Source organism: Protopterus annectens, chromosome 4.part0 (assembly GCF_019279795.1).
Source record: "Protopterus annectens isolate FY-2018-M chromosome 4.part0, PAN1.0, whole genome shotgun sequence".
Lineage (NCBI taxonomy): Eukaryota > Metazoa > Chordata > Ceratodontiformes > Protopteridae > Protopterus > Protopterus annectens.
In genome coordinates, this window is record NC_056733.1 from 974,095,494 (window position 1) to 974,120,252 (window position 24,759).

Genomic DNA, 24,759 nt, shown 5'->3' on the forward strand with positions numbered 1-24,759 from the left:
TTACCTGATCATGTGAAAGCTAAACTTCTAGATGCTCCTTTACAAAAGGATGTGCTGTTTGGTACTAATGCTGAGGAGATACTGCGGAAAATGGAAGAAAAAGCCAAATCTATGCAAACTGTCAAAGCTTTCTTACAGGTCCAACCACCACGTTTTAGCAGAAATTGGCCTTCAAAAAACTGGTCCTTTCCAACCACTGACAAGCCCCAAAGACGTAGATACAGACGCACAAGGGGCAGAGGGCAATCACAAGGATCATATAGAGGCCGACAATGGCAAACTCCAGCACCAAGAGGTGGCGAAGACAGTGCGCAACAATACAGGAAGCAATCCCAATGACTCCCTCATTTCCATGCCAAGCATGTCTCAGCTGGCAGCACCTTTGGGAGGAAAACTAGCACTATTTGCAAGCAATTGGCATATTGTCATAACAGACAAATGGATCCTGGACATTATAAACAGAGGCTACAAATTTCAATTTCACACTCTTTAAAAATGAGAGGCATGCCAAACCTGCCACAAAATCAAAGGGCAGAGGCACAACTTCAAATTTCAAAGCTCATAAGCATGCGAGCTATTCAAGAGGTACCTACCCACCAACAAGGTCAAGGTTTTTATTCAAGACTTTTCCTGGTACCAAGGAAAGGAACTGACTGGAGACCCATTTTGGACTTATCCACCCTAAACACATTTCTAATCGTACCAAAATTCAAGATGCTCACATTACAGCAGCTTCTTCCCATGCTGGGCAAGGAGTTCTGGCTGGTAACTTTGGACCTCAAGGAGGCATACCTGCATGTCCCAATCAGACAAAGCTGCAGAAGATACCTCCGATTTCTTGCAGGTTCAATCCACTATCAATTCTCTGCATTGCCCTTTGGCTTATCTACTGCGCCCAGAGTATTCACAAAGTGCCTGGCATCAGTGATTGCCTACTGCAGACTTCAAGGGATACAAATTTACCCTTATCTGGACGACTGCCTGATCCAAGCCGACAGCAAGAACACACTTCTGGAACATCTGGCATATGTGACACGGTTATTGCTTTCTCTGGGATATACAATCAACAAAGAGAAATCAAGGCTAACACCATCCCAGAAAATAAATTTTCCTGGGTGCCAACTTGGACACAAACACCCAAATGGCCTACCTTACACCAGAAAAACAAGGGCAACTATCTCAGTACTTCAAAATACTAGCAAAAAGTACCAGGCTTACTGCAAGGAAAATCCTGCAGGCTCTGGGATTCATGGCATCTTGCATTCTATTAACCCCATTTGCAAAGCTGCATATGAGGAAACTTCAATGGTACCTAAAAAACCTATGGTCTCAACACAGTCACAGTTTGGAAACAATAATACCAATAATTCCATGTTTGCAAAAGGAATTTCTATGGTGGGCCCAAGCATGTCAAGCAAACAAAGGCCTCCCATTCTGCAAGCCTCAAGCAAAACAAGTCATAACCACAGACTCCTCAGACTACGCCTGGGGGGCGCACATGACGAACAGGTGCATTCAGGGCAGATGGTCCCAAAAAGAAAAGCACCTTCACATCAATCAAAAAGAAATGCTAGCAGTAATAAATGCAATTACAGCTTTCAAGGACTTCCTCCATCCAGGACAATTACTAATAAGAACAGACAACACCACGGTAATGTGGTACATAAACAAACAAGGAGGAACACATTCCTACCCCTTGTGCAGAGTAGCCATGACTCTTTGGAACCTGGCTCTGGAAAGACAAATCGAACTTCAAGCACAGTACTTGCCAGGATTGGAAAACACACTGGCAGACAATCTAAGCAGAAAAATGACAGATCCACACGAATGGAAGTTACATCCTCAGGTGTTTGCAGAAATAAGCCAAGCATAGGGGAGGCCAGACATAGATCTTTTTGCCTCCCACAGGAATCATCAATTGGAAAAGTTTTGTTCAAAGACTTTTCTCCCAAAGGCCTGGAGAGTGGACGCCCTTTCATTCAGTTGGACAGCATGGACAGTTTACGCATTCCCACCTCTGCCTCTTCTGCCCAAGGTGCTTTTGAAAGCAAGAACAGACAAACCGAAGATGTTACTGATTGCTCCAGATTGGCCAAGGCAACACTGGTACCCACTCCTGAGGAGCCTAACACATACTCCTCCCTGGTCCCTGCCTCTAATGCCTCTTCTGCTGACTCAGCACAGCTACAAAACTCTTCACAGTCAGCTGAAAACACTCATTCTCGCTGCATGGAAAATTCCTTAACACCACAACAGAACCTACTCTCCAAGGAGGTACAGGATGTCATTTTGGAGGCCAGAAGGCCATCTACAAGAAAAGCTTACTCCGCAAAATGGAAGCGGTTTTGCTCTTGGAATGAGAAAAAAGGCCAGGACCATAGAAAACTGAACTTGCCACAGGTATTACAGTACCTAGCGGAGCTATTGAACAATGGACTTTCTTTTTCTTCCATAAAAATCCATGCCTCAGCCATCTCTGCAGAATTCAACACTGATCCTCCTTTATTTTCTCACCCACTCTTATGACAGTTCCTCAGAGGGGCTAAGAATATAAGACCACCAAGGAAACAACCAATACCAACCTGGGATCTTAATTACATACTAGAAAAATTAACATTGCCTCCTTTTGAACCAGCTGCCTCAACAGATTTGCAATATTTGTCCTGGAAGACCGCCTTCCTTCTGGCCATCACTTCAGCTCGTAGGGTTTCTGAACTTCAGGCCCTCATGGCAGTGCAGCCCTTTCTCATTTTCCATCAGGACAGGGTTTCCCTTACCAACCCATCATTTATGCCTAAAGTGGTATCCAGGGTAGCTTTAAATCAAGCCATACACCTACCCACCTTTTACCCCAATCCTCAAAACAAAGGGGAAAGGCTGCTACACTCCTTAGACATCCATAGACAGCTTTGTTATTATTTGGACAGAACAAAGTCCTTTAGGAAATCAGAACAACTCTTTGTGTCTTATGCTGTAGGGGCTCAAGGGAAGCCAGTTACAAAACAGACTATTTCAAAGTGGATAGGCCACTGCATACGGTTTTGTTACTCCTATCATGGAAAATCTGTTCCTGCAGGTATCAGATCCCACTCCACCAGGGCAACAGCTACCTCTACAGCCTTCCTCAGAGGAGTTCTTACCAAAGATATTTTGGAGGCAGACACTTGGAGTTCTGTACATACCTTCACAAAACACTACCATCTGCTTTTATATTCCTGAACAAGAGCAGGTTTTGCCACTGCTGTTTTGCAGGGCATTCTGGCTCAACCCAGTTCCTCCTAGTACCTACCACCCAGTACATAGCTTTGGGATTCTACCCATATGTGATTACTGCAGCTGTATGCATGATGAACATAGTACAGTTTTGTACCTACCATAAATGTAGATGTTAGAGTGCTAATACAGCTGCAGTACAGGTTTCCCTCCCTCCTTCCCCACTTGGTAAAGACATGAGGCCTAGCAACCTCTTCATACTACCAGACTGGGTTATCCGGCTATGTTTTATTTGCTTGTTACCACTGATTTTGAATTATATTGCATTGCTTGTATATGTATATAAGCACTATTTAGGTATTGCCTTCCTTCTGGGGGCACCTGACATCTGGGGCAAGAAAGACTGAAGAACATGGTGTCGGCTGTGTCTTATATACTCTGACCTCACTGACGTCAGAAGAGAAAGCGACGACAACCGACGCTGGACCAAGACTTTGGAATTCGGCCGACCGAGGGACCGCCTGACGGCAGAGAACCCATATGTGATTACTGCAGCTGTATTAGCACTCGAACATCTACATTTATGGTAGGTACAAAACTGTACTTTGAGGCGTCAGGCCTGGCTCCGACATTGTGATTTCGCGGAACCCTTCAAGGCGTCCTTTGCGAATGCCCCCTTCAATGGTTCTGCCCTATTTGGCAAGACAGTTCGCGAGACTTTAGTCCAGAGCGAAAAGGACGGGAAGAAGTCTGCCGTCGGAGTCCGCTTCTCTGCTCCCCAGAGGTCCTTCTCCAGGAATCAAAAGGGACAGAAGAAGATGTGGTTCCGAAAGTCACAACAGTCCCAGTACGATCCGGACTCCCAGTCCTTCTGCGGCAGAGGAGGACAGGGTGGACGCCGCCCTAGAGGCAGAGGGGCCCCGAGGAATTTTGGGTCCAGATAAACCTTCTCTGATCGGCCCACACAGCAACCCTGAGGGGTTGCCCGACTGCTCCACTCTGGAGGCAGTTGGACGGCGCTTCTCGAGGCACCTGGCAGCTTGGGAGTCCATTACAACAGACCGCTGGGTGCTTCGTATCATATCCAGAGGATACAGAATTCCCCTTTCCTACATTCCCTACAACCCCGAACACCTCCCCGATGTTCCACCCAATCAGAGGGAGGCTGCAGCTGCAGAAATTCGGCAGCTTTTAGAAAAAGGAGCTATCCAGCGCGTCCCCCCAGGCCAGTCCAGATCTGGGTACTACTCCAGGTTCTTTTTGGTGCTCTTGCGGGAGAACGACTGGATGTGCTCGATAGACCACAAGGACGCGTACTACCACATATTGATGGACGTACGATCCAGGAGGTTTCTCCACTTCCGGCTGGGAGCCAGTCATTATCAATTCAGGGTCCTTCCCTTTGGTCTCACCTCAGCCCCCAGGGTGTTCACCAAGGTATTAGCAGTGATAGCGGCCCACCTGAGACTCCAGGGAATGCAGGTTTTCCCGTACCTGGACGACTGGCTCCTCACCACCCCGACAAGGCATCTACTATGCTTAGCCAGGGACTACTTCCTCAGCCTTGCTCCACAACTAGGGATCACTATAAAGTCAGACAAGTCCTCTCTCACCCCAACTCAGGTGATAGATTTTATTGGAGCAAGACTGGACACCAACAGGCAACTAGTCTTCCTAACTCCGACCGGTTGCACACATTGAGGGCACATGTGCGGGCCATCTTTCAATCTTCGAAACCTCCGGCGGGATTGGTTCTGAGGGCCCTGGGATCCATGGCAGCTGCAATAAACCTTCTTCCCATGGCGCGTCTGAACATGAGGATTTTACAGTGGACTCTGCAAGTCCAATGGTCCCTTCATCAGTACCCCTTGAGTCACCCCATTTCTCTCAGCAGGGCCTGCAAGAGGGCTCTTGTTTGGTGGCTTCAATCGCCAGACCTCCAGACGGGACGCCCCTTTGCCATGCCCCCCCCCTCTCGCCACGGTGACCACGGACGCCACTCGTCTTGGGTGGGGGGGGCATTATTCGGGCAGGATGGTCAATGGCACGTGGAACGATTCAGAGACCTTATTGCACATAAATGTTCTAGAGATGAGGGCAGTGCTGTTGTCGTTGCAAGCACTTCAGAGCCTTCTGCCTGCAGGAACAATTGCGATCCAGACAGTCAGTATGTCTGTGGTATGGTATATCAACAAACAAGGGGGAACCAGGTCTTACCCACTCTGTCGAGAAGCCATGAGAGTGTGGGAATGGGCGATCTCCACCCACCGCTTTCTCATTGCAACGCACATTCTGGGACGGACCAACATCCTGGCTGACAGACCGAGTCGCACCATCCTTTCACCTTACGAGTGGTCCCTCAATCCTCAAGTAGCGAGTCGAATTTTTGCCGTTTGGGGACAGCCCTGTTGCGATCTCTTCGCATCTCCCTCAAACACGAAATGCAACAATTACTTCGCTCTCATTCCCCCTGCCGGGGAATCCCAGAGGGACGCCTTGGTGCATGCTTGGCCACCCGGTCTTCCCTATGCCTACCCTCCTCTTCCCCTCATGCTGAAACTCCTTCAGAAAGCCAGTCGGTTGGGGAGCAGGATGATCCTCATTGCCCCATTCTGGCCTCGCCAAGCTTGGTTCCCTTACCTCTGGTCTCATCGAGCGAATCCGCCCTGGATTCTATATCCCCTTCCGGATCTAATTTCTCACCCCCTGGGGCTCCCACTTCCCGACCTGGTCAGCCTCAAGCTTACGGCTTGGCTGCCCCAGTTCCACTTGTATCTAGGACTCCCGGTATCTCATCTCCAGTTAAAACTATCCTAGTAGCAGCACACAAGCCCTCTACTAGGCAGGTCTGTGGTAGTAAATGGAAGTGTTTCTCTATCTGGGCGGAACGCCATAATTTGGATCTTTTTACAGCCCCCTTGCCTGCAGTGCTGGATTTTCTTTCAGGACTTTTTAATGACGGAGCTAGCTGTTCTACGGTTAAGGTTCAGTTAGCAGCCATCTCTCATTATCACGTAGGTACTGAAATGGGTCCTTTGATTACTACAAAATTGTGTAAAACGTTCCTAAAAGGCACCTTTCTACTTAGGCCTCCAATAAAGGAAGCAGTACCTCCATGGGATTTGACCTTGGTATTACAAGCCTTGACGGCCCCTCCCTTCGAACCTGCGGCTTCAGTAGACCTCAAATATTTGTCTTGGAAAACAGCCTTTCTAGTGGCTATTACTTCAGCCAGGAGAGTATCTGAATTACAAGCTCTTTCTGTGAAACCCCCATACTTAGATTTTCACAAGGATAGGGTTTACCTCAGGACCAATCCCTCCTTCCTCCCGAAGGTAGTTTCGGAATCTAATATTAACCAATCTATCAGTTTGCCGGTCTTCTTTCCTAACTACCAGAACAAAGGGGAGTACAGATTACATTCTTTGGACGTGCATAGACAACTTAGATTTTACATTCATAGGACATCTGGTCATAGACAATCCAACCAGCTGTTAGTCTCCTTTGCCAAATTTAATCTAGGTAAACCAGTCTCGAAAGTTTCCTTATCGAAATGGATTTCACAGTGTATCATCACGGCTTATCAAAATTCCGGCAGGCCCGCACCTCAAGGAGTTCGTGCCCCCTCATCTCGGGCTATGGCTGCATCTGCTGCCTTCAAATCCAGGGTTTCCTTGGATGATATCTGTTCAGCAGCCACTTGGGCCTCATCTCATACCTTCATCAATCATTATAAATTGGACATTATCTCCAGAGGGAGAACTTCTTTTGGCTCCGCAGTGCTCCGGAATATCCTTCCATGAAGGCAGCCCAAGGTTTAGGTAGCTGGGGACTCTGTCCCACAGGTTGCAGACCAAATGAAGTTAACTACTTCAGATTAAGAAGTTATGTACTCACCATAACGTTCCATCTGAGTAGGTAAACTTCATTTGTCTGCAACCGTCCGCCCCCCTCCGTCCCCCTGACCTTTAGATGCGTTTCATGTCATATAGTGATGTACCTTTTCCGATAACGTAGTTAGTTATCTACTATAGTGGTTGCGGGCAAACTTGATCTGAGGTCAGTCAGGGTTGGCAGGGGATTATGGGTAAGGGGAGAAGCTAGGAGCTCGGATCTAAGCTTTGTAAAGTTGCCGGCTCGGATCCGAGATCGGATCCGTATCCCACAGGTTGCAGACAAATGAAGTTTACCTACTCAGATGGAACGTTATGGTGAGTACATAACTTCTTATTTCCGATTTTGTTTAAGCTAGCAAACTTTTTAGTTCCTTTATTGTAAACCGTCTTATTGGAACCCTGTTTTCCTCTAGAACCACCACCATTGTCTCCATAAAAAAGCTTTTGGTTAGAAACAACGTTACTGTATGCATTATTGTTTTCATAAGCTGTAACATCACGTAACAGCTTAGTGTGCTTGCGAGTAGCTACTTCATTAATATGGTGCTCAACTTCAGTAAATAACTGTTGGTAGACGTCATCAGACCCATAGTCCACCAATAAACTGTTTACCTCGTTGTCAACCTTTAGAATATCTTCTTTAAGTTGCAACATTTTATTTACATTGTTCTCTATAAGTAACTTTAAAAATTCCAGACCTGCTTTGTTAAAAAAATTTGTTAAAGTCTTAAAGAAACAGTCATCAGCACTTACCCCATTAGGGCATTTAAAAAACCTTAACCCTTTTGGGGCAATTTCCAAATCCAAACAACGTTCAAAGTAGCGGTTCTCCAAATCAAGAGACCGGTGTTTTTTAAGAAGTTTCCCGAGATGTTCGCATTTACCGTGAAACTCTTACGTTTTTGCCCTTGTAACATGGTAATCGGCTCTAGTAAAGGGATCAAAATTAACTTCCAGCATAGATTTGACATCCCTGTAAGAGCCAACTGACTGCAAAACAGTCCTAAATGGGTTTTTCCTTTTTACAGTGTCTCCTGCCAGAGAAAAAACATTTTCTTTTTCCACTTCGATAATGTTTTCCTCACCTTCTGAACTAGGAGAAGAGGTTGTAACATTTGCAGCATTGAACTTAGAGGAAAGTACCTTTAAAGATTTCTGTATGTCTATCATTGAAGGGGTGGAATGAATAGTGAGTTCCATTAACGGATCCACTGGTGCCTCGGCCATTATGGAAACACAAGAGTGCAAACCAAATGAAGCAGAACAATACCAAAGAAATCTGGAACCAATAGTCGAGATACATATACAGTATCAAGACTAAGGATTCTAGGAACGCTCTGTATAGACATTCTATAGACTGTATGAATTTTAAGAAATTTTTCTTTTCTATTCTTGAAGTAGGTAAAAAAGACCTTAGGGGTGATGATTTTAAAAATTATCTCGAACAGAGAGAGACTATTTGGCAAATTAAGCTCTACTCTGACAAGAAACCCGGCCTTAATGAGGCTATTAACATAAAGTGTTTCTTGAAAGATAGGAAATTAAAATTAAATAAAAAAGTGGACTTTATTTCTTATTTTGATCAGGTTTAATTATGCTAAGTTTTTAACAAACTTGTTTTATTATGTTTAGATTTTATATATTACTTTTTTTTTTAAAAAAAAACAGTTTTAATTATGTGATTATTGTTAATTATTTGATTGAAGTGGTTATTTAAGCACTGTTATTAGTAAATGATTTTGTATTCTGATGAAGTCTGTTTGACGAAAGCGTTGAAAAAAGTGTGGTATGCTATTTCTTGATTGCCTCGACTATTGGTTCCAGATTTCTTTGGTACCTTTTTGTTAATCCCAAAATTCAAAATGCTAACACTTCAACAGCTGCTTCCTATGCTAGGCAAAGATGCCTGGTTGGCAACCGTAGACTTAAAGGAAGCTTACCTGCACATTCCAGTAAGGAAATCTTGCAGGAAATGCCTACGCTTCAGAGCAGGCTGCATGCACTATCCGTTCTCTGCACTTCCCTTTGGCTTATCTACTGCGCCCAGGGTATTCACAGAGTGTCTAGCTCCAGTCATTGCCTTTTGCAGGCGGAGAAATATTGAAATATACCCATATCTGGACGATTGTCTGATTCAGGCAGAAAGCCAGGACATGCTATTAAAACATCTGGCATTCGTAAAGAAACTTCTAACCTCACTGGGGTACAACATAAACGAAAATAAATCTCCTCTAGTACCCTGCCAACAGATTGTATTCCTGGGAGCAAGCTTAAACACAACTTCCCAGATGGCTTACCTCACGCCAGAGAAACAAGATTATTTGACAGCCTACTTCAAACTACTAGCCACAAAGACCCAGCTATCTGTAAGGAAAATCCTGCAAGCCCTGGGGTTCATGGCCTCTTGCATTCTACTAATTCCATATGCAAGACTGCATATGAGGAAACTACAATGGTATCTAAATGGTGTCAACATTCTCAGGACCTGGAATCAATGATTCCTATCATTCCTTGTATAAAGACAGAGTTCCTTTGGTGGGCAGAGGCCTGCTACCACAACAAGGGGCTGCCATTCACTCTACCCCCTGCCGGCCAAACCCTAACAGCAGACTCATCAGACTGTACATGGGGGGCTCACTTGGCAGGGCAGTGCATTCAGGGCAAATGGAACCCGAGTCAGATGCACCTGCATATCAATCAAAAAGAAATGTTAGCTGTACAGAATTCCCTGACGGCCTTCAAGGACCACATTCTTCCAGGACAGTTATTGGTGAAGACCGACACCACCACTGTTATGTGGTACATAAACAAGCAGGGGGGAATCCATTTGTCCCCTCTCTGCAGACTAGCCGTGGCTCTGTGGAACACAGCCTTGAGCTACCAAGTTCACCTACAAGCTCAATTCCTGCCAGGCAAGCTAAATTCACTGGCAGACGACCTAAGCAGAAATCTCATAGACCCACACAAGTGGAAACTGGAACCAAAGATATTCAACCTTTTGGGACTCAAATGGGGGAATCCAGAGATAGACCTGTTTGCCTCTCCTCAGAACTACCAGTTGGACAAATTCTGCAAAAGAACTCCCCACAGTCAAACTTGGAAAGTGGATGCCTTGTCCTTCACCTGGGAAAGCCTTTCAGTTTATGCCTTTCCCCTTCTGCCTGTCCTCTCAAAAGTTCTGCTAAAGATCAAACAGGAAAAACCAAGGGCAATACTGATTGCACCAGACTGGCCACGGTAATACTGGTGCCCCCTCTTGCGCAGTATGTCACTGCTGGAACCATGCCACCTACCTCAGACCCCTTCCCTGCTGTCCCAGCATGAGGGCCAGATTCTGCACCCTCAGCTTCAAACCCTGAACCTTGCAGTCTGGCTAATTACTTGAGCTCTCCAATAGCATCCCTCAGTAAGCAGGTGCTAGATGTCATTCTGGAGGCAAGGAGGCCTAGTACTAGAAAATCCTATGCTGAAAAGTGGAAAAGATAGTGTTCCTGGAGCCAGACTCAGAGGATGGGCACAATGGTGCCCAGCTTACTGCATATTCTTCTGTACTTAACAGAGATGCTCCACAAGGGCCTTTCTTTCTCGTCAATTAAAATTCATGCCTCTGCCATTTCAGCACATTATAATACTGAGCCACCCCTCGTCTCTCACCCCCTGCTAAAGCATTTCCTCACAGGGTTCAAAAGTTTAAGCCCACCCAGGAGAGCCCCTACTCCTGCCTGGGACCTCAACTTTGTATTGGAAAAGCTCACTCTACCTCCTTTTAAGGTACACATACTAAACCTAGAGTACTTGATTAAAATTGAAAACTATTCTCACAAACACTGGCTAATATACAATGTATGTACTGTACCTGTGTACTATGTATGCATTCTACCTATGTTCCAAATTTCAGCTGTACACCACAAATTTATTAATTACCTTTATTTTTAAATTAATATTTTTTTGTTTGTTCTCTCCACTGTAACTGTTGATGTGCTGCATACCACTGTAAAAACATGTCTTTTGTAATTTGTGTGTATACTGATCATGTCTAAATGTATCAATGTGGAGTTTTTCTCCCGGGCCTCTGCTGAAAAAGGGCCTTTTAGGCTCAGTCAGACACCCCCGGTTAACAAATGTAAAATAAATAAATAAGTAAAAATTTTAAACCAGCTGTAACTGCAGAGTTGAAATTCCTTCCTTGGAAAACAGCCTTCCTACTAGCCATCACTTCAGCAAGAAGAGTGTCTGAATTACAGACCCTCATGGCAGTGGAGCCCTTTATGATCTTCCATGCGGACTGGGTCTCCCTCAGGACCAATCCTTCCTTTATGTCCAAGGTGGTGTCTAATGTAGCCCTTAATCAGTCCATTCATTTGCCTACTTTTTTCCCAAATCCACAAAACAAAGGGGAATGAATACTGCACTCTTTGGACGTGCACAGACAACTTAGATTTTATTTGGACAGAATTAAGCCTCTCAGAAAATCTGAACAGCTGCCAGTTGGCTTTGCTGCACGGGCAGAGGGGAAGGCCATTTCAAAGCAAACCATTTCTAAGTGGATAGCCCATTGCATTCATTTCTGCTATAAGCACCATGGAAAACTTACCCCACAGGGGATAAGATCACATTCCACCAGGGCTGCATCTATCTCTGTGGCTTTTCTCAGAGGAGTCCCTACCAGGGACATCCTAGAAGCTGCTACCTGGAGCTCTGTACATACCTTCACTAAGCATTACCACTTGCCTATTTTTTTTCTAAATCCAGAGCTGGTTTTGCCACTGTAGTTTTGCAGGGCTTAGTAGCTGGTCCTAATGCTCTGTAACTTCCTCCTCCCTTCTTTAGCTTTGGGAATCAACCCAAATGTAATGACTGCAACAGTGAAACACTAACATAGTACAGTTGTTGTACACTTACCATAAATGTAGATGTTTGAGTGTATTCACTGTTGCAGTCCTGGTTACCCTCCCTCCAGCCCCCTGAATTCTCTTGGCTATACCTTTCTTCTTGTTTACTGTATTTCTGCTTTCTGGTGTATTTGCTTTTTGTTGGAGGTGTAACCTAACATATAATTGCTTCCCATTATGGGGGCACCTGACATCTGGGGCAAGAAAAACTGATGTATTGCCATCGGCTGCATGTTTTATACCCCTGACAACCTGACGTCATGGAAGAAGAGACAGCAACCGATGCAGAAATCTGAAGACTCTGGTATTCAGGCCGGCTGAGGGCTACCTGCAGGCAGATAACCCAGATGTGATGACTGCAACAATGAATACACTTGAACATCTACATTTATGGTAGGTGTACACAACTGTACTTTTTTTCAGCCACCTTTACTAAAATTGGATTAAAAACTTTCCTTCTAGTTTAGGATCATTTTATATGAAAGGGAATAAAAAGTGACGGCAGAACACAGGGAAGCCGTCTTTTAGAAAACAATGGTAGATGGGTTCAAAAAAGAAAGGAAGATCCTCACAAAACCAAAGATAGTCTTAAAAAATCAGCTTTACTCTGTGCCCCCACCTTGTGCTTGACTCTGTGCCCCCACCTTGTGCTTGACTCTGTGCCCCCACCTTGTGCTTGACTCTGTGCCCCCACCTTGTGATTTACTCTGTGCCCCACCTTGTGCTTGACTCTGTGCCCCCACCTTGTGCTTGACTCTGTGCCCCCACCTTGTGCTTGACTCTGTGCCCCCACCTTGTGCTTGACTCTGTGCCCCCACCTTGTGCTTGACTCTGTGCCCCCACCTTGTGCCTGACTCTGTGCCCCACCTTGTGCTTGACTCTGTGCCCCACCTTGTGCTTGACTCTGTGCCCCCACCCTGTGCTTGACTCTGTGCCCCCACCTTGTGCTTGACTCTGTGCCCCCACCCTGTGCTTGACTCTGTGCCCCCACCTTGTGCTTGACTCTGCGCCCCCACCTTGTGCTTTCCCCTTCCCCACCCTGGCAACCCAGTAAAGAATCCCCAAAGTCCATGTCTCCGTTTTCCCTTTGGCATCAGATAACTTCAGACATAATAAAACCAAGGAAACATTGTAGTGTAACTGTGAAGCAAACCAAAACAGATGCACTGTAAGAAATTCGAGTGAAGCCCCTTTTTTTACCGGAACACTTTTAATAAAATACTTCCAACAGGTTAAGTGCTTTCATTTGCAGAAATAGCAAACTTCATTAGAACAACCAACCGTACCCTCACTTGTTTTATATACGTTAATAATAATTCAATGAAACTTCAATCATCCAGATAAATAACACTAATGTTATTCAATAAAGAATACAATTATGTACTTCTATTCTAAAAAATCTGTGTAAATAAATTTATTCTCTCTCAAATATTAAATTTAAATAACTTAAACTTATTACTTTTCATAAAAAGTAAATATAATCTTTAAAACTATTATACACTCTAATTAATGTCAGTTATAATATAACTTTAGACGTGGATTTTTAGAGCCTTTAAAAAGTGTATGAACTGGCAGTATGACTCCCTTCCTCCTTTCTAGTGGATTCGTCTTCACCCATCCAGTCAAACTTCCTTGTTTTGTCCTATTCTAGATAAGGTGCTGTATCATGGGATGCTGGAGCCTGTTCTTCCAGATCTCATAAAGAGAGGATTTTTCTCAATACTTTTCTGGTGCCAAAGAAAGAACTTGGGAGACCTCTCCAGACCTTTCTTTTCTAAAACTCCACATCTGGATTCCAAAATTGAAATGCTTTCTCTACAGTGTCTGTTACCACACATTCCTCCTCCCAGGTTTCTGTTAACTATAGATTTAGAAATGCCTGTCTTCACATTCTAGTTCTTTAAGATTTAAAGTGCCTTTTTAGATTTGTCTGTATCTGTGGTTTATATTTTCAATTTTGTGGCTTTCCCTTTGGCTTGTCAGCAGCTCCAGGAGTGTTTACAAAATGCATAGCATCTGTAATAGCTTATTGGAGCCTGCAACGTTCACATCTTTCCCTATTTAGACAGCTTCTGTATTTCTGTAGACCCTTCAGCAGCCGTTAAGGATATCTTGGTTAAAGAACTTTTTTTCTCAGTCTGAGAATTCAAATGAACCTGGAGAAGTTCTCTCATTCCATCTCACAAGGTTACCATTTCTCTTCTGTGTCCTAGGTACATCTCTAATGATGCTTTTTTTCCCCTCTCAGGACAAACGTTTCTGACATTTTCCAACTAGACTCTAACATTTGCTAAAGAATATGTGAGGGTTCTAGGTTTCATGTCTGTGTAATTGCCATCATTTCTTTAGCAAAGCTTGACATGAGGAAAACTGAATGGGTCGTCATACCAGTTCTGCCCCAAAACACCTGCACCCCTTTCAGATTCCAGTGCTGGGGGAAAGGGCTTAAAAAGGGAGATAAAATGGTGGGTGAAGGAATAAAACAAAGATAAGAAAATGTGATGGAGAACACAGGGGGAAAGGAAAAGTGGGGAAAAGAGAAAATATGTTGTGGGGGATATTAGAATTTACTGTAATTTTAAAAGCTTAAATGAATTTGGAGTGGTGGCTAGGGTATTTTTACCGTCTGCTAATCAGTTGGCTTCTGTGAATAGATATTTTCTCAAATGAAACCATCCTCTTTGGTGACACTAGTATAAAGTGGCTTAAACTAACACCAAACAACTCCACAAACTCCATCAATGTGTTCAAATTTACACAATTTATACAAACCCCAACACATGCAACAAACAATCACCCTGAATCCACCTTAGACTGGACTGGATATTAGTATCCCAACCACAATACTACTGCAATCCCAACATGTTTCCCAACACTGTAAGTGACCACTTACCAGCCCTGATACACTGACAGTCAGCCTCCATCCCAAGCATTCATTCATACAAATGTATCAGAAATCTAGCCAGTTTTAGCCAGTCTCACTTTTGCAGCCTGTTGCAAACACTAAACTGAAACCCATGGAAATATCTTCCCTTGGATGAAGCAGTACATTACTTCAATACTGTCTTTCTGAATACCCTTAACTCCATAGTCCCCATAAGAAAAAAGAGTTAAACATAACTATGCTCCTTTGCTATCTAAGTCAACCAAACAACTACTGATTAATACAGACTGAGCAAGGGGCACAAATGGAAAAAAAGATAAGACCCCACCCAGCGAAACCGCCTTCAAAATACTTAGAAACAAAGCAAAACAGGCTTATCTCAACAAATAAACACCCACAGTAATAATCCCAGACTTTTCTAGAAATCTGTCAACTCATTACTAAATCCTGGCAGCACCCAAAACCCATCTCCATTTCCAGATAAAAGCCCAGTTGAAATCAGTGAAATATTTAATAAAAACTTTATTGATATGATTCTTAAATTAGTAAATGCAGGCAATACCCCAACCCCCATTAACCCATCCACCATACCTCAAGGCAGTATTAGCTCCATGCCATCCTTTAACTTCCAACCTATAGCAACCTCTCAGATACAAACATTACTTGGCAAATTGAAACCAGGCTCCTTATCCGTTGATAATCTCCCCTCAGAATACCTCAAAATCAGTGCTAAGGCAATAAGTTTCTTAGTAAGTGTCCTTGTAAGCCAATCACTTGCAGAACACATAGTCCCCCAGCTCTGGAAAAAATCAGTAATCACTCCACTTCATAAAGGTGGAAACCCTAATGACCTGTCTAATTTTAGACTCATTTCCATACTGTCCCCTTTATCTAAAATAATGGAAAAATGCATCCATAAATTGTTTGAATGTCTAACCTGCAACAACCTACTCTCCCCTTCGCAACATGGTTTTCAACCATCCCACAGTACCATTACTGCCCTAGTCTTCTTCATAAATTTCATCTGTAACGCCTTAGATAGTAACCTACTTATATCAGTGCTGTTACTGGATCTCTCAAAAGCATTTGACAGTCTCCCATATTAAACTTATCCAGTAACTGCAATCACTAAGATGCTGTGATGCTCCCCTAAAATAGTTCACTAGTTACTTGGAAAACAGACAGCAATCCATAAAATGGCAGAATAACCTCTCTAGCTTTCTTCCAGATAACATAGGAGTGCCGTAAGGGTCAATCTTAGGACCCCTACTATTCAACATTTTTAGAAATGACTTGCATAAAGTTCCCTCTGACTGTACAACCATACAATATGCCGACAGTTCAACCATAATCTGTACCTCCAATAACTTCTCTGACCTCCAGAAGTTAACACAAAAAGCCTTTACATCCATAGAACTCTAGCTAAACCAGTCACAGCTGTTACTTAACCCTAATAAATCTAAACTACTCATCTTTGCATCTAAACCTGTTCTCACAGACTTTACTACATTCTCCATAAACAAAACCCAAGTAGAGTTAGTAGATCAGGCCAAACTGCTTGGAATTACTATTGACAGCAAACTTAGCTTTGACTTGCATATTAACGCAATAAAAAAAGTCACTTCAAATTAGCCAAACTTTACAGAAACAATCTGTTTTATCTACTTTCCTTAATGATGTTTTTTTATGTAAACTGTATGCATTTGTTTTTTTTTTTTTACTCACTGTATGAATGCATTTATACATGTATTTTTTACCTTCAAGACTATGTAACTTAGATTGTATCCGTATTGCTTATGAAGCTTTTCTCCCTGGGCCTCCAATGAAAATGGGCACGTTCTGGCCCAGTGGACTTCCCCGGTAATCAAACTGGAAATAAAATAATAAAAAATAAAATAAATACTTAAGACAAATCCATCCGAATAAAACTTTCAAAAAGTCTTCTCCTTCCAACCTTACTCTGTGGGTCTCCTATCTTCACCAATCTGCACAACTCTTTGCAACACAAACTGCAGTCTTGTTATTATAAGATTGTAAAATTCACATCAGCCCAACCAAATCACACCCACCATTGCCAGGCTACTAAAGAACTAAACTGGCTAGAATTTGCACATTACCTACATTACACACAACTTACCTTTGCCCATAAACTCGTTTATAAACCCGAGTGTTGCCCTTCCCCGAAAAGTATAATTGAACCTTACATCCCATCTAAACATCTACGTTCTAACAACAAACACCTACTTAAAGTATCAAAACCTAATAAAAGAGCAGGTAGCTTCCTCTGTTCCCATTCTATAACTAAGCTGTGGAACACCCTCCCATCATCAGTTACAGAATTAGACAACATAATGTCTTTCAAAAGAAAACTAAGACAACATCTCGCTGGTAACCCCAGCTGCACATGAAACACGTATCCACAGCCTCCATAATCTAGCAGAACTGTTTCACATAGCAAATATACTTATGTATATGTTATGCTGTTACACCATATGAGTTCTCCCTAATCTTTAGTATCCCACTCCACACATCAATACAACCATCTCAACACATTTTCTCTTCTGCCACTTTCAGCTTTTAATACTACCATTAAATACATCCCACCTGTAATCTGCATGTTCCCACCATCTAGTTATTATATTCCAACTATATCCTACCTTTGTTTAACCCTCCCACTTACACCTACCTTTCCCTTTTCTACCCCCCAAAAACAATTGAGCTGTATTCTTAAATATTTCTAACTGTTTAATTTGAGCTGTATTGTTAAATAATTCTGTTTAATTTGAGCTGTATTGTTAAATATTTGTTTGTTTAATTTGAGCTGTATTGTTAAATATTTCTGTTTGTTTAATTTGAGCTGTATTCTTAAATATTTCTAACTGTTTAATTTGAGCTGTATTGTTAAATATTTCTAACTTTTTAATTTCCTTACATGCTAGTCTTCCATTGTTACTGTATTGTGCCTTTTTACAACATATGTGCTGTTTAGATAGTTTTCTGTATTAGTTCTCTTGCTTTATAAGTAATTGTTTCCTTACAAATTCACGTAATGATTTTCATGTAACTTGGAGCTTTTCTCCCCGGGCCTCCACTGAAAATGGGTCCCAAGCCTTGTGAACTTTCCCGGTCAATAAATAAAATATTAATATTTTGCTCTAGTCATTATTAAAGGGGGGCATTTGTTTTATGCTTGTATTCCCAGGATTCACATGGTTGTGAGGCTACCATTGAGAAGCTGTGATCACTACAGCGAAGTCTTGTTTGTTTATGCTAGCTTGTGGTGCATGTCATGAGAAACACTAAGAGCAGGACTGACCAACCCCCCCCCACCCCAGATTTAGATAGCCAAGATGTGAACGGTTAAAGTTTTCACCCAAATTAGATATTTGGCCATTTCAGAAGCTCATTTTCAGTGAGCAAGTGAAAAGCACTTGCACTGTGATGTCCAAAAACATTAAGCAGGACTTTTATGATCCTGCAGATGTAGGACCTAAGACTCTGATCCTAAAATCTATTGTCATATGAAACCAAAACGAGTAATAACCTTCTTCTGAGCTATGTGTGTGTACGGTCTGTAGCTCTGTGCTTGTGCGGTCGGTCTGTCTGTCTTCCACTGTACTCGTTATTGAAGGTGCACAGTGTTAGGTAAAATGAGGTGTATGCTGTTAGTGTCATTGGAGAAAGCCCTTCACTCCATGACCTTAGTGATGGGGGGGGGGTCTCTTCTGCCAGCCTCAGCTGTTGTGGTGCCTAGTAGGTCTGGGCAATAGTTATTTGTATGTTCCTTGTAAGTGTTTCACTGTTATTTATGGTTTTGAAGGAAGGTGCTCACTGGTGGCAAGAGGGCAAACTAATGACTTGCTTGTGTGCCCTTATCTGTGCATTAGAACTAGTGCTTGGGTGTCTGCAAATGTGTGATCTTCAGGCTTTTTATCCAGTGATGACTGCTGGAGATGAGCCCAGTCAAGGAGAGCCTGTGCTGCACAGCATGTGATGTAAGAAGAACTTGACGTTGTTAGTTTGTTTCTGTAGCAGAGCTAATGAGGTCATCAGGAAGTGTTGCTTATAAGCAGAGCATGCTCCTGCTGATTCCAGTAGAGCAGCACTGAGAAAGCAGCGTTATTCGTTCGTACACACACACACACACACACACACACACACACACACACACACACACACACACACACACACACACACACACACACACACGGGACCCTTGACTATTTGACAGTTAAAGAGCACAATCATGCTTGATGTCATGAGAAGTGCATTGTTGCAGCACCACTGCAGAGAGTCTGCCCCTTGAAGATGAACACGTCGGCAATGCATTTTGGTAAGTTCATTTAGAATTCATTAGAAGAGAGAAATTTTTACATAAAATAACCATATTTAATAAAAAAAAATTCACAGAACAATAACTTGCATAGGAAACCATGCTGTTTGGTTAATTTTATTCTTTGCTGTTTTTGTTTAGGAACTTTGAAAGCTGTCGTGGAGCACATGACACTACATCATGGGCGATGGTAAATGTGACACTCAGTTTTATAGTGTGCAAGTCGCCGACTCTACCTTCACCGTCTTAAAAAGATACCAGCAGTTGAAACCTATAGGTTCTGGGGCCCAAGGGATTGTTTGGTAAGAAATAAATGATGTGCAGCTGGATTTGTCCTTGGAAACATTAACAGAAACACTTGATCTGAAGTGGTTAACTTCATTTGGTCTGCAACCTGTGGGTATCGGATCCGACCTCGGATCCGTGCCAGCAGCTTTACCTAGCTAAAGATCAGAGCTCCTAGCTCCTCCCCTACCCATAATCCCCTGCAACACATCCCCCATCCTCAGATCTAGTTTGCCGCGGCTTACAGCTGCTTCTAGAGACGAGCTCTTGGCATGGGTGAGAGATTTCAAGTTTATAAAAAGCTTTAAAATCGCTTTTTCTTAGGTTTTTCTGTGTGTGTGTGTGTGTGTGTGTGTGTGTGTGTGTGTGCTTGGTTTAGCCTCCTTTACCGTCTACTATACGTATTTTGACTTTTTTGTGGTAAATTCACTTCAAATTTATTTTTCACCCTCCCCCTAGTGTGTGTGTGTAGTGTGATGGCTGAAGGGCCTAAAGCCATTTTCTCTAAATGCACTGAGTGTGGTCATAAGCTGTCCCCAGCCGATGGCCACACTCAGTGCGTTATTTGTCTGGGGGTGGCCCATTTATCCACCAGCTGTCAGGTCTGTGCAGCTTTCAACCCCCGGGCCATCAGGGATAGGAGGAACAAGCTAATCCTGGCGGGATTGTTACCCCCGGATTCTTCTTCCTCCTCTCCCTGTAAGGCACCGGTCGTGGCTGCGGCTTCCGTGCCTTCTGACCCCCCCTCCCTTGTTGGGGACTCAAACTCCTGCTGTTTCTCAAGGTGAGGGGGACTCTTCTTCCTCTTCTAAGGAGAAGAGGAGAGACAAGGACTGGCATAGGCACAAAAGGCGGGCTGAGTCTCATCCTTCGGCCCCGCCAGCTAAGGTAGCTAATCCCACTAAGAGGGTCTCTGGTTGTCCTTATTCTTGGCTCTCTTCTCCTTGCTTTTCCCCGGAGCCGGAAGAGGAGTACCGGTCTCCCTCAAGGTACTCGAGGCGGCCCTCCAGGCCCACCTTGGCAACCTCCCCCAGATCCACCAGAAGCTTGACCGACGCTGATTTGGACCGGATGATGCGTCATTTCTTGCAGGCTCAAATGCAGATGGGGGTGCTCCAAGCCCCCCCCCCCCTTCGGGGGGGAGCTCTGCCCCTTTCTTTACCCCCGATCGCTCCTTCTCCGACCCAGTATCGGGTTTCGGAGTCTTCGGATCTATGCCGTTTCAGACCTGGGGATATGTCGGCGCCGACAGTCTTGGTTACTTCGACGCCGACTATGCCCTCGAGCATGCCTGATCCTAGCTCTCGGGGCTGAGAGCCGAGCGTCAGATCTGTGGGGGGAACGGTGTCTTCGGCGCCATTTAGGTTGGAGCACACTTCCCTCTCGGGTCCGACTGCTTCTGCTCCGACGCTGATCCCTGCATCGGTGCCGAGGGGGCTGCTCTCTGAGCCAGGGGAGAGCGGTTCACCCTTGGCGTTTGATGTAGTGGAGAGGGTGCTGTCGAGGACTTCCAGATCCCCGGTCCGGGCTACGGATCCATCCATTACCCATGCGCATTTGGGCCTGTCCTCCGTCATTCGGCCACAGGGACAGCCTGCATCGGTGCTCCAGTTGGTTCCCTTAGAGGAACAGGACCCCGTGGGTGAGCCCTCCTCTGATAGCCCCACCGAGGAGGTTCCTCACAAACGGAAGTGCAAAAGGAGGCACCTGGACTCCCCTGAGTCCCTGACAGAGGACAGAGATTTGGAGGAAGGGGAAGGTTCCCCAAGGTCACCCCCTGAGGATGTCTCCTTTGGAGACATCATGGAAATGTGAATCAGAGGAGGGTGGTCTGCCCAAAAACCTTCCTCGGATGATTCTGTGTTTCTGTATGCGTTCGATGCAGGCCCATCTACTTCTTGGGTGCCCCCCCCGGCTGACCCCCTGGTGGACTTAATTACCACCAGGGCTTGGAAGGAGCCGATTCCCAGAAGGCCAGACAAGGTACTTAGTCCCCCTTCTGATAGGATGGCTTGGTCTAAAGGTTCTCCAGTGGATGCCATGGTCGTGGCGGCTGCCACCAAGAAGGAACTAGTGCAGGAGAGTTCCTTGGTCCACCCTCCAGATAAGGAATCTCGGATGTTGGACCGCATTGGAAAGCAGATGTTTGCTTCAGCTACCTTCTCTGTGAGGGCGCTGAACTATATGGCGCACGTTATCAGACTCCATCGAGACTTGATTAAGGAATACGCTGGAGCCCCCCCCCCCCCGGAGTCCATGGCGGCCGAGGACAAACGCATCTTCTCGACTCGCATGGCCACTCTGAAATCTATTACTAATACATCTGTGCGGCTACTCTCCCATGCCACGGAGGGAGTGGCTTGAGCCAGCAGAGCAGGCATCGCTCTGTGGCGCCATGCCTGGCTCCGCCTTTGAGATTTTGCGGAACCCTTCAAGGCGTCCTTCGCTAACGCACCCTTTGACGGTTCTACGCTCTTTGGCAAGACCGTCTGCGACACGCTGGTCCAAAGCGAAAAGGATGGGAAGACGCTGTCTGCTGTCGGGATCCGCTTCTCTAATCCCCAACAGTCCTTCTCCAGGAACCAGAGGGGACAAAAGATGTGGTTCCGGAAATCACAGCAGTCCCGTCCCGCTTTGGACCCCTCGTCCTTCAGAGGCAGAGGAGGACAAGGTGGACGCCGGCCCAGAGGCAGAGGGGGGGGGGCTGAGGAATCTCTGGTCCTGAGAACCTTTCTCTGAGAGGCCCGCGCAACAGCCCTGAGGGCTTAACCCGGCTGTCCCTCTCTGGAGGCAGTCGGGGGGGGGCGTCTGTCGGAGCACCTCCAAAATTGGGAGTCCATTACTACGGACCGGTGGGTGCTCCGAGTTATATCCAGAGGTTATTCCATTCCTTTTCTGAGTCTCCCCCCTCCTATGAAACGCCTCCCCGATGTCCCACCCGATCAAAGGGAGGCGGCAGCTTCGGAAAGTTCGAAGCTGTTAGAAAAAAGGGCCATCCAGCCCGTTCCCCCAGGCCAGTCCAGATTGGGAAATTACTCCAGGTTCTTTTTAGTGCCAAAAAAGACGGGGGAACTGAGGCCTATACTAGACCTCTCATCTCTAAACCTGTTCATTCCCAAGGAGAAATTCCGGATGGTTACCTTGCAAACTATTCTCCCCTTTCTCCGGGAGAACGACTGGATGTGCTCCATAGACCTCAAGGATGCGTACTACCACATTCTAATGGACAGACGGTCCAGGAGGTTCCTCCGCTTTTGGCTAGGAGCCAGTCATTTTCAGTTCAGGGCTCTTCCGTTCGGCCTCACCTCAGCCCCCAGGGTGTTCACCAAAGTCATGGCGGTGGTCGCAGGGCATTCAGATCTTTCCTTACCTGGACGACTGGCTCCTCACCGCCTCCACCAGGCATCAGCTCTGCTGGGCCAGGGATTATACCCTGGCTCTTACTCTCAGCGTCTAGGTATTACTGTGAACCTTCAAAAGTCATTCCTTCATCCTGTGCAGGTTCTGGAATTTATAGGGGCCAAAATAGATACACGTCACTCCAAGACCTTTCTTAACAACAGGTTGCGCAATTTGTCTCTTCATGTTTTGGCAAATGTTCATCGTGCATACAGCTGCAGTCATAACAGATGGGTTATCCTGCCGTCAGGCGGGTCCTCGGTCGGCCGAATTCCAAAGTCTAGGTCCGGCGTTGGTTGTCGTCGCTTCTTCCCTGATGTCAATGCGGCAGGGGTATAAAGAGCCAGCCGACGCCATCTTCTTCAGTCTTTCTTGCCGCGCGGTGCCTGAAGCAGAAGCAGTTCGCAAGTGCCGGTCGGCCAGCTCCTGAGATTTACGAAAATATTTCAGCCGAAGTCTTCTTGAAAGCTAAGTACCCCGTTGGGGAAACTTTTCTTGCTTCAGACCGATGTCAGACAAAGTTAATAATTGCATTTCATGTGGGAAGCAAATACCGCATAAGGATTTCCACTCTTTCTGTATTCCTTACTTAGGTCCAGACCACGACGTCTAGGCCTGCCGTTTTTGTGCTAGATTCAACAAACGCACTATTAAGCGTCGGGCGGAGTTCGCCCATCACTATTTTGGTAAAAGATTTAATTAAATTATGTCGTCGGATACTCCGACTCCAGTTTTGAGTAAAAGACGCAAAGATAAGGACCGACATACGCGGTCCGTGACTTCTGACACCACGCTAAGGCCGACTACTGGTTCTCAGCGAGGTGCCTACGCAGCCCCTGAGTACCGATGACACTTCATTACCGGTGTCTTCTGTGCCCGAGGTTGCAGGCTCCTCGGCCCCCATTCCGACTACAGATACCGACGCCACTCTTGGCGGGGAAACTCAGAGTTTAGACAGGCCTGCCATTTCTCAAGGTGTCTTCAGGCCTTCCTCCTTCTCTATTAAGGCTTTCACAAAATCTAAAGCAGCCATGAAAACTAAAAAAACAAGGACCACAGACCCCCTCTCAAGGCCCCATGCCTAAAAAACAGATGCTCAAAATGGCTGAGGATTTGATTACTCTTATCAGAGGTTCTCAACCCCCTCGGACAAAGGCCCAGATTAGAGGAAGACTACCCTTCCTCAGATCAAGCCTCTATTACCTCTGAACATTCTGAGGACCAGGAATATACATATTCTCCTTTTGAAGACTCTGATGCAGAGGAGTGTATTCCCTCGGTCTCCCCCCTGAGGACTACTCTTTTGGGGAAACCCTACATACTTTGAGGGAACACTTTCACTGGGAAGGCCAAGATTACTCAGATTCCAAGAAAAGGCTCAGGGATTTTCTCTTGCTCCCCCAGCATAGGCCTCTGGCTATCCCTCCTGTCTTAGATATATTAGATGATGTGTACACAGAAGCCAGCCTCAACCCAGATTCTTTACCTCCAGCTCCTGTTAAACCAGACAGGTATTACCGGGTTCCTGATTCACACCAGTTCCTATACAAAAGCCATACTGCTGACCCAGAAACTATTTCACAGGTCCCAAGGGAATTAAGGCCTCTACTGCTAAAAACCCATTACCTTCAGAGAGTGATTCCAGAGCTTTAGAAAGGTGGGGGAAAAAGGTGTATACCTCAGCCACTTTAACCATGAGGGCATTAAACTGTCAGTTCCATATGTTAAGGTATCAGCAGTTTTTGTTATCTCAGTTGAAAAGCAAAATGACACAACCTGAGCAACCAGATTTAAAAGAGTTGCAGGATTTGTTGCATAGTGCAGAGCAAGTGGGTAAACATACCTTGCAGTGTGGTT

General features: G+C 45.1%; 1 protein-coding gene across 4 annotated transcripts in view; it reads left to right on the plus strand.

The window, feature by feature from the left end:
* LOC122799705 (mitogen-activated protein kinase 9) overlaps positions 1-24,759 on the plus strand; it is a 1,999,785-nt gene that overhangs the window by 564,684 nt on the left and 1,410,342 nt on the right. For all 4 annotated transcript variants that reach the window (XM_044068940.1, XM_044068939.1, XM_044068938.1 and 1 more), the window contains exon 3: positions 19,360-19,520. In XM_044068940.1, the coding sequence (XP_043924875.1) occupies positions 19,399-19,520 (122 nt within the window). In that variant the 5' untranslated portion in view covers positions 19,360-19,398. The remainder of the gene's footprint in view (positions 1-19,359; positions 19,521-24,759) is intronic.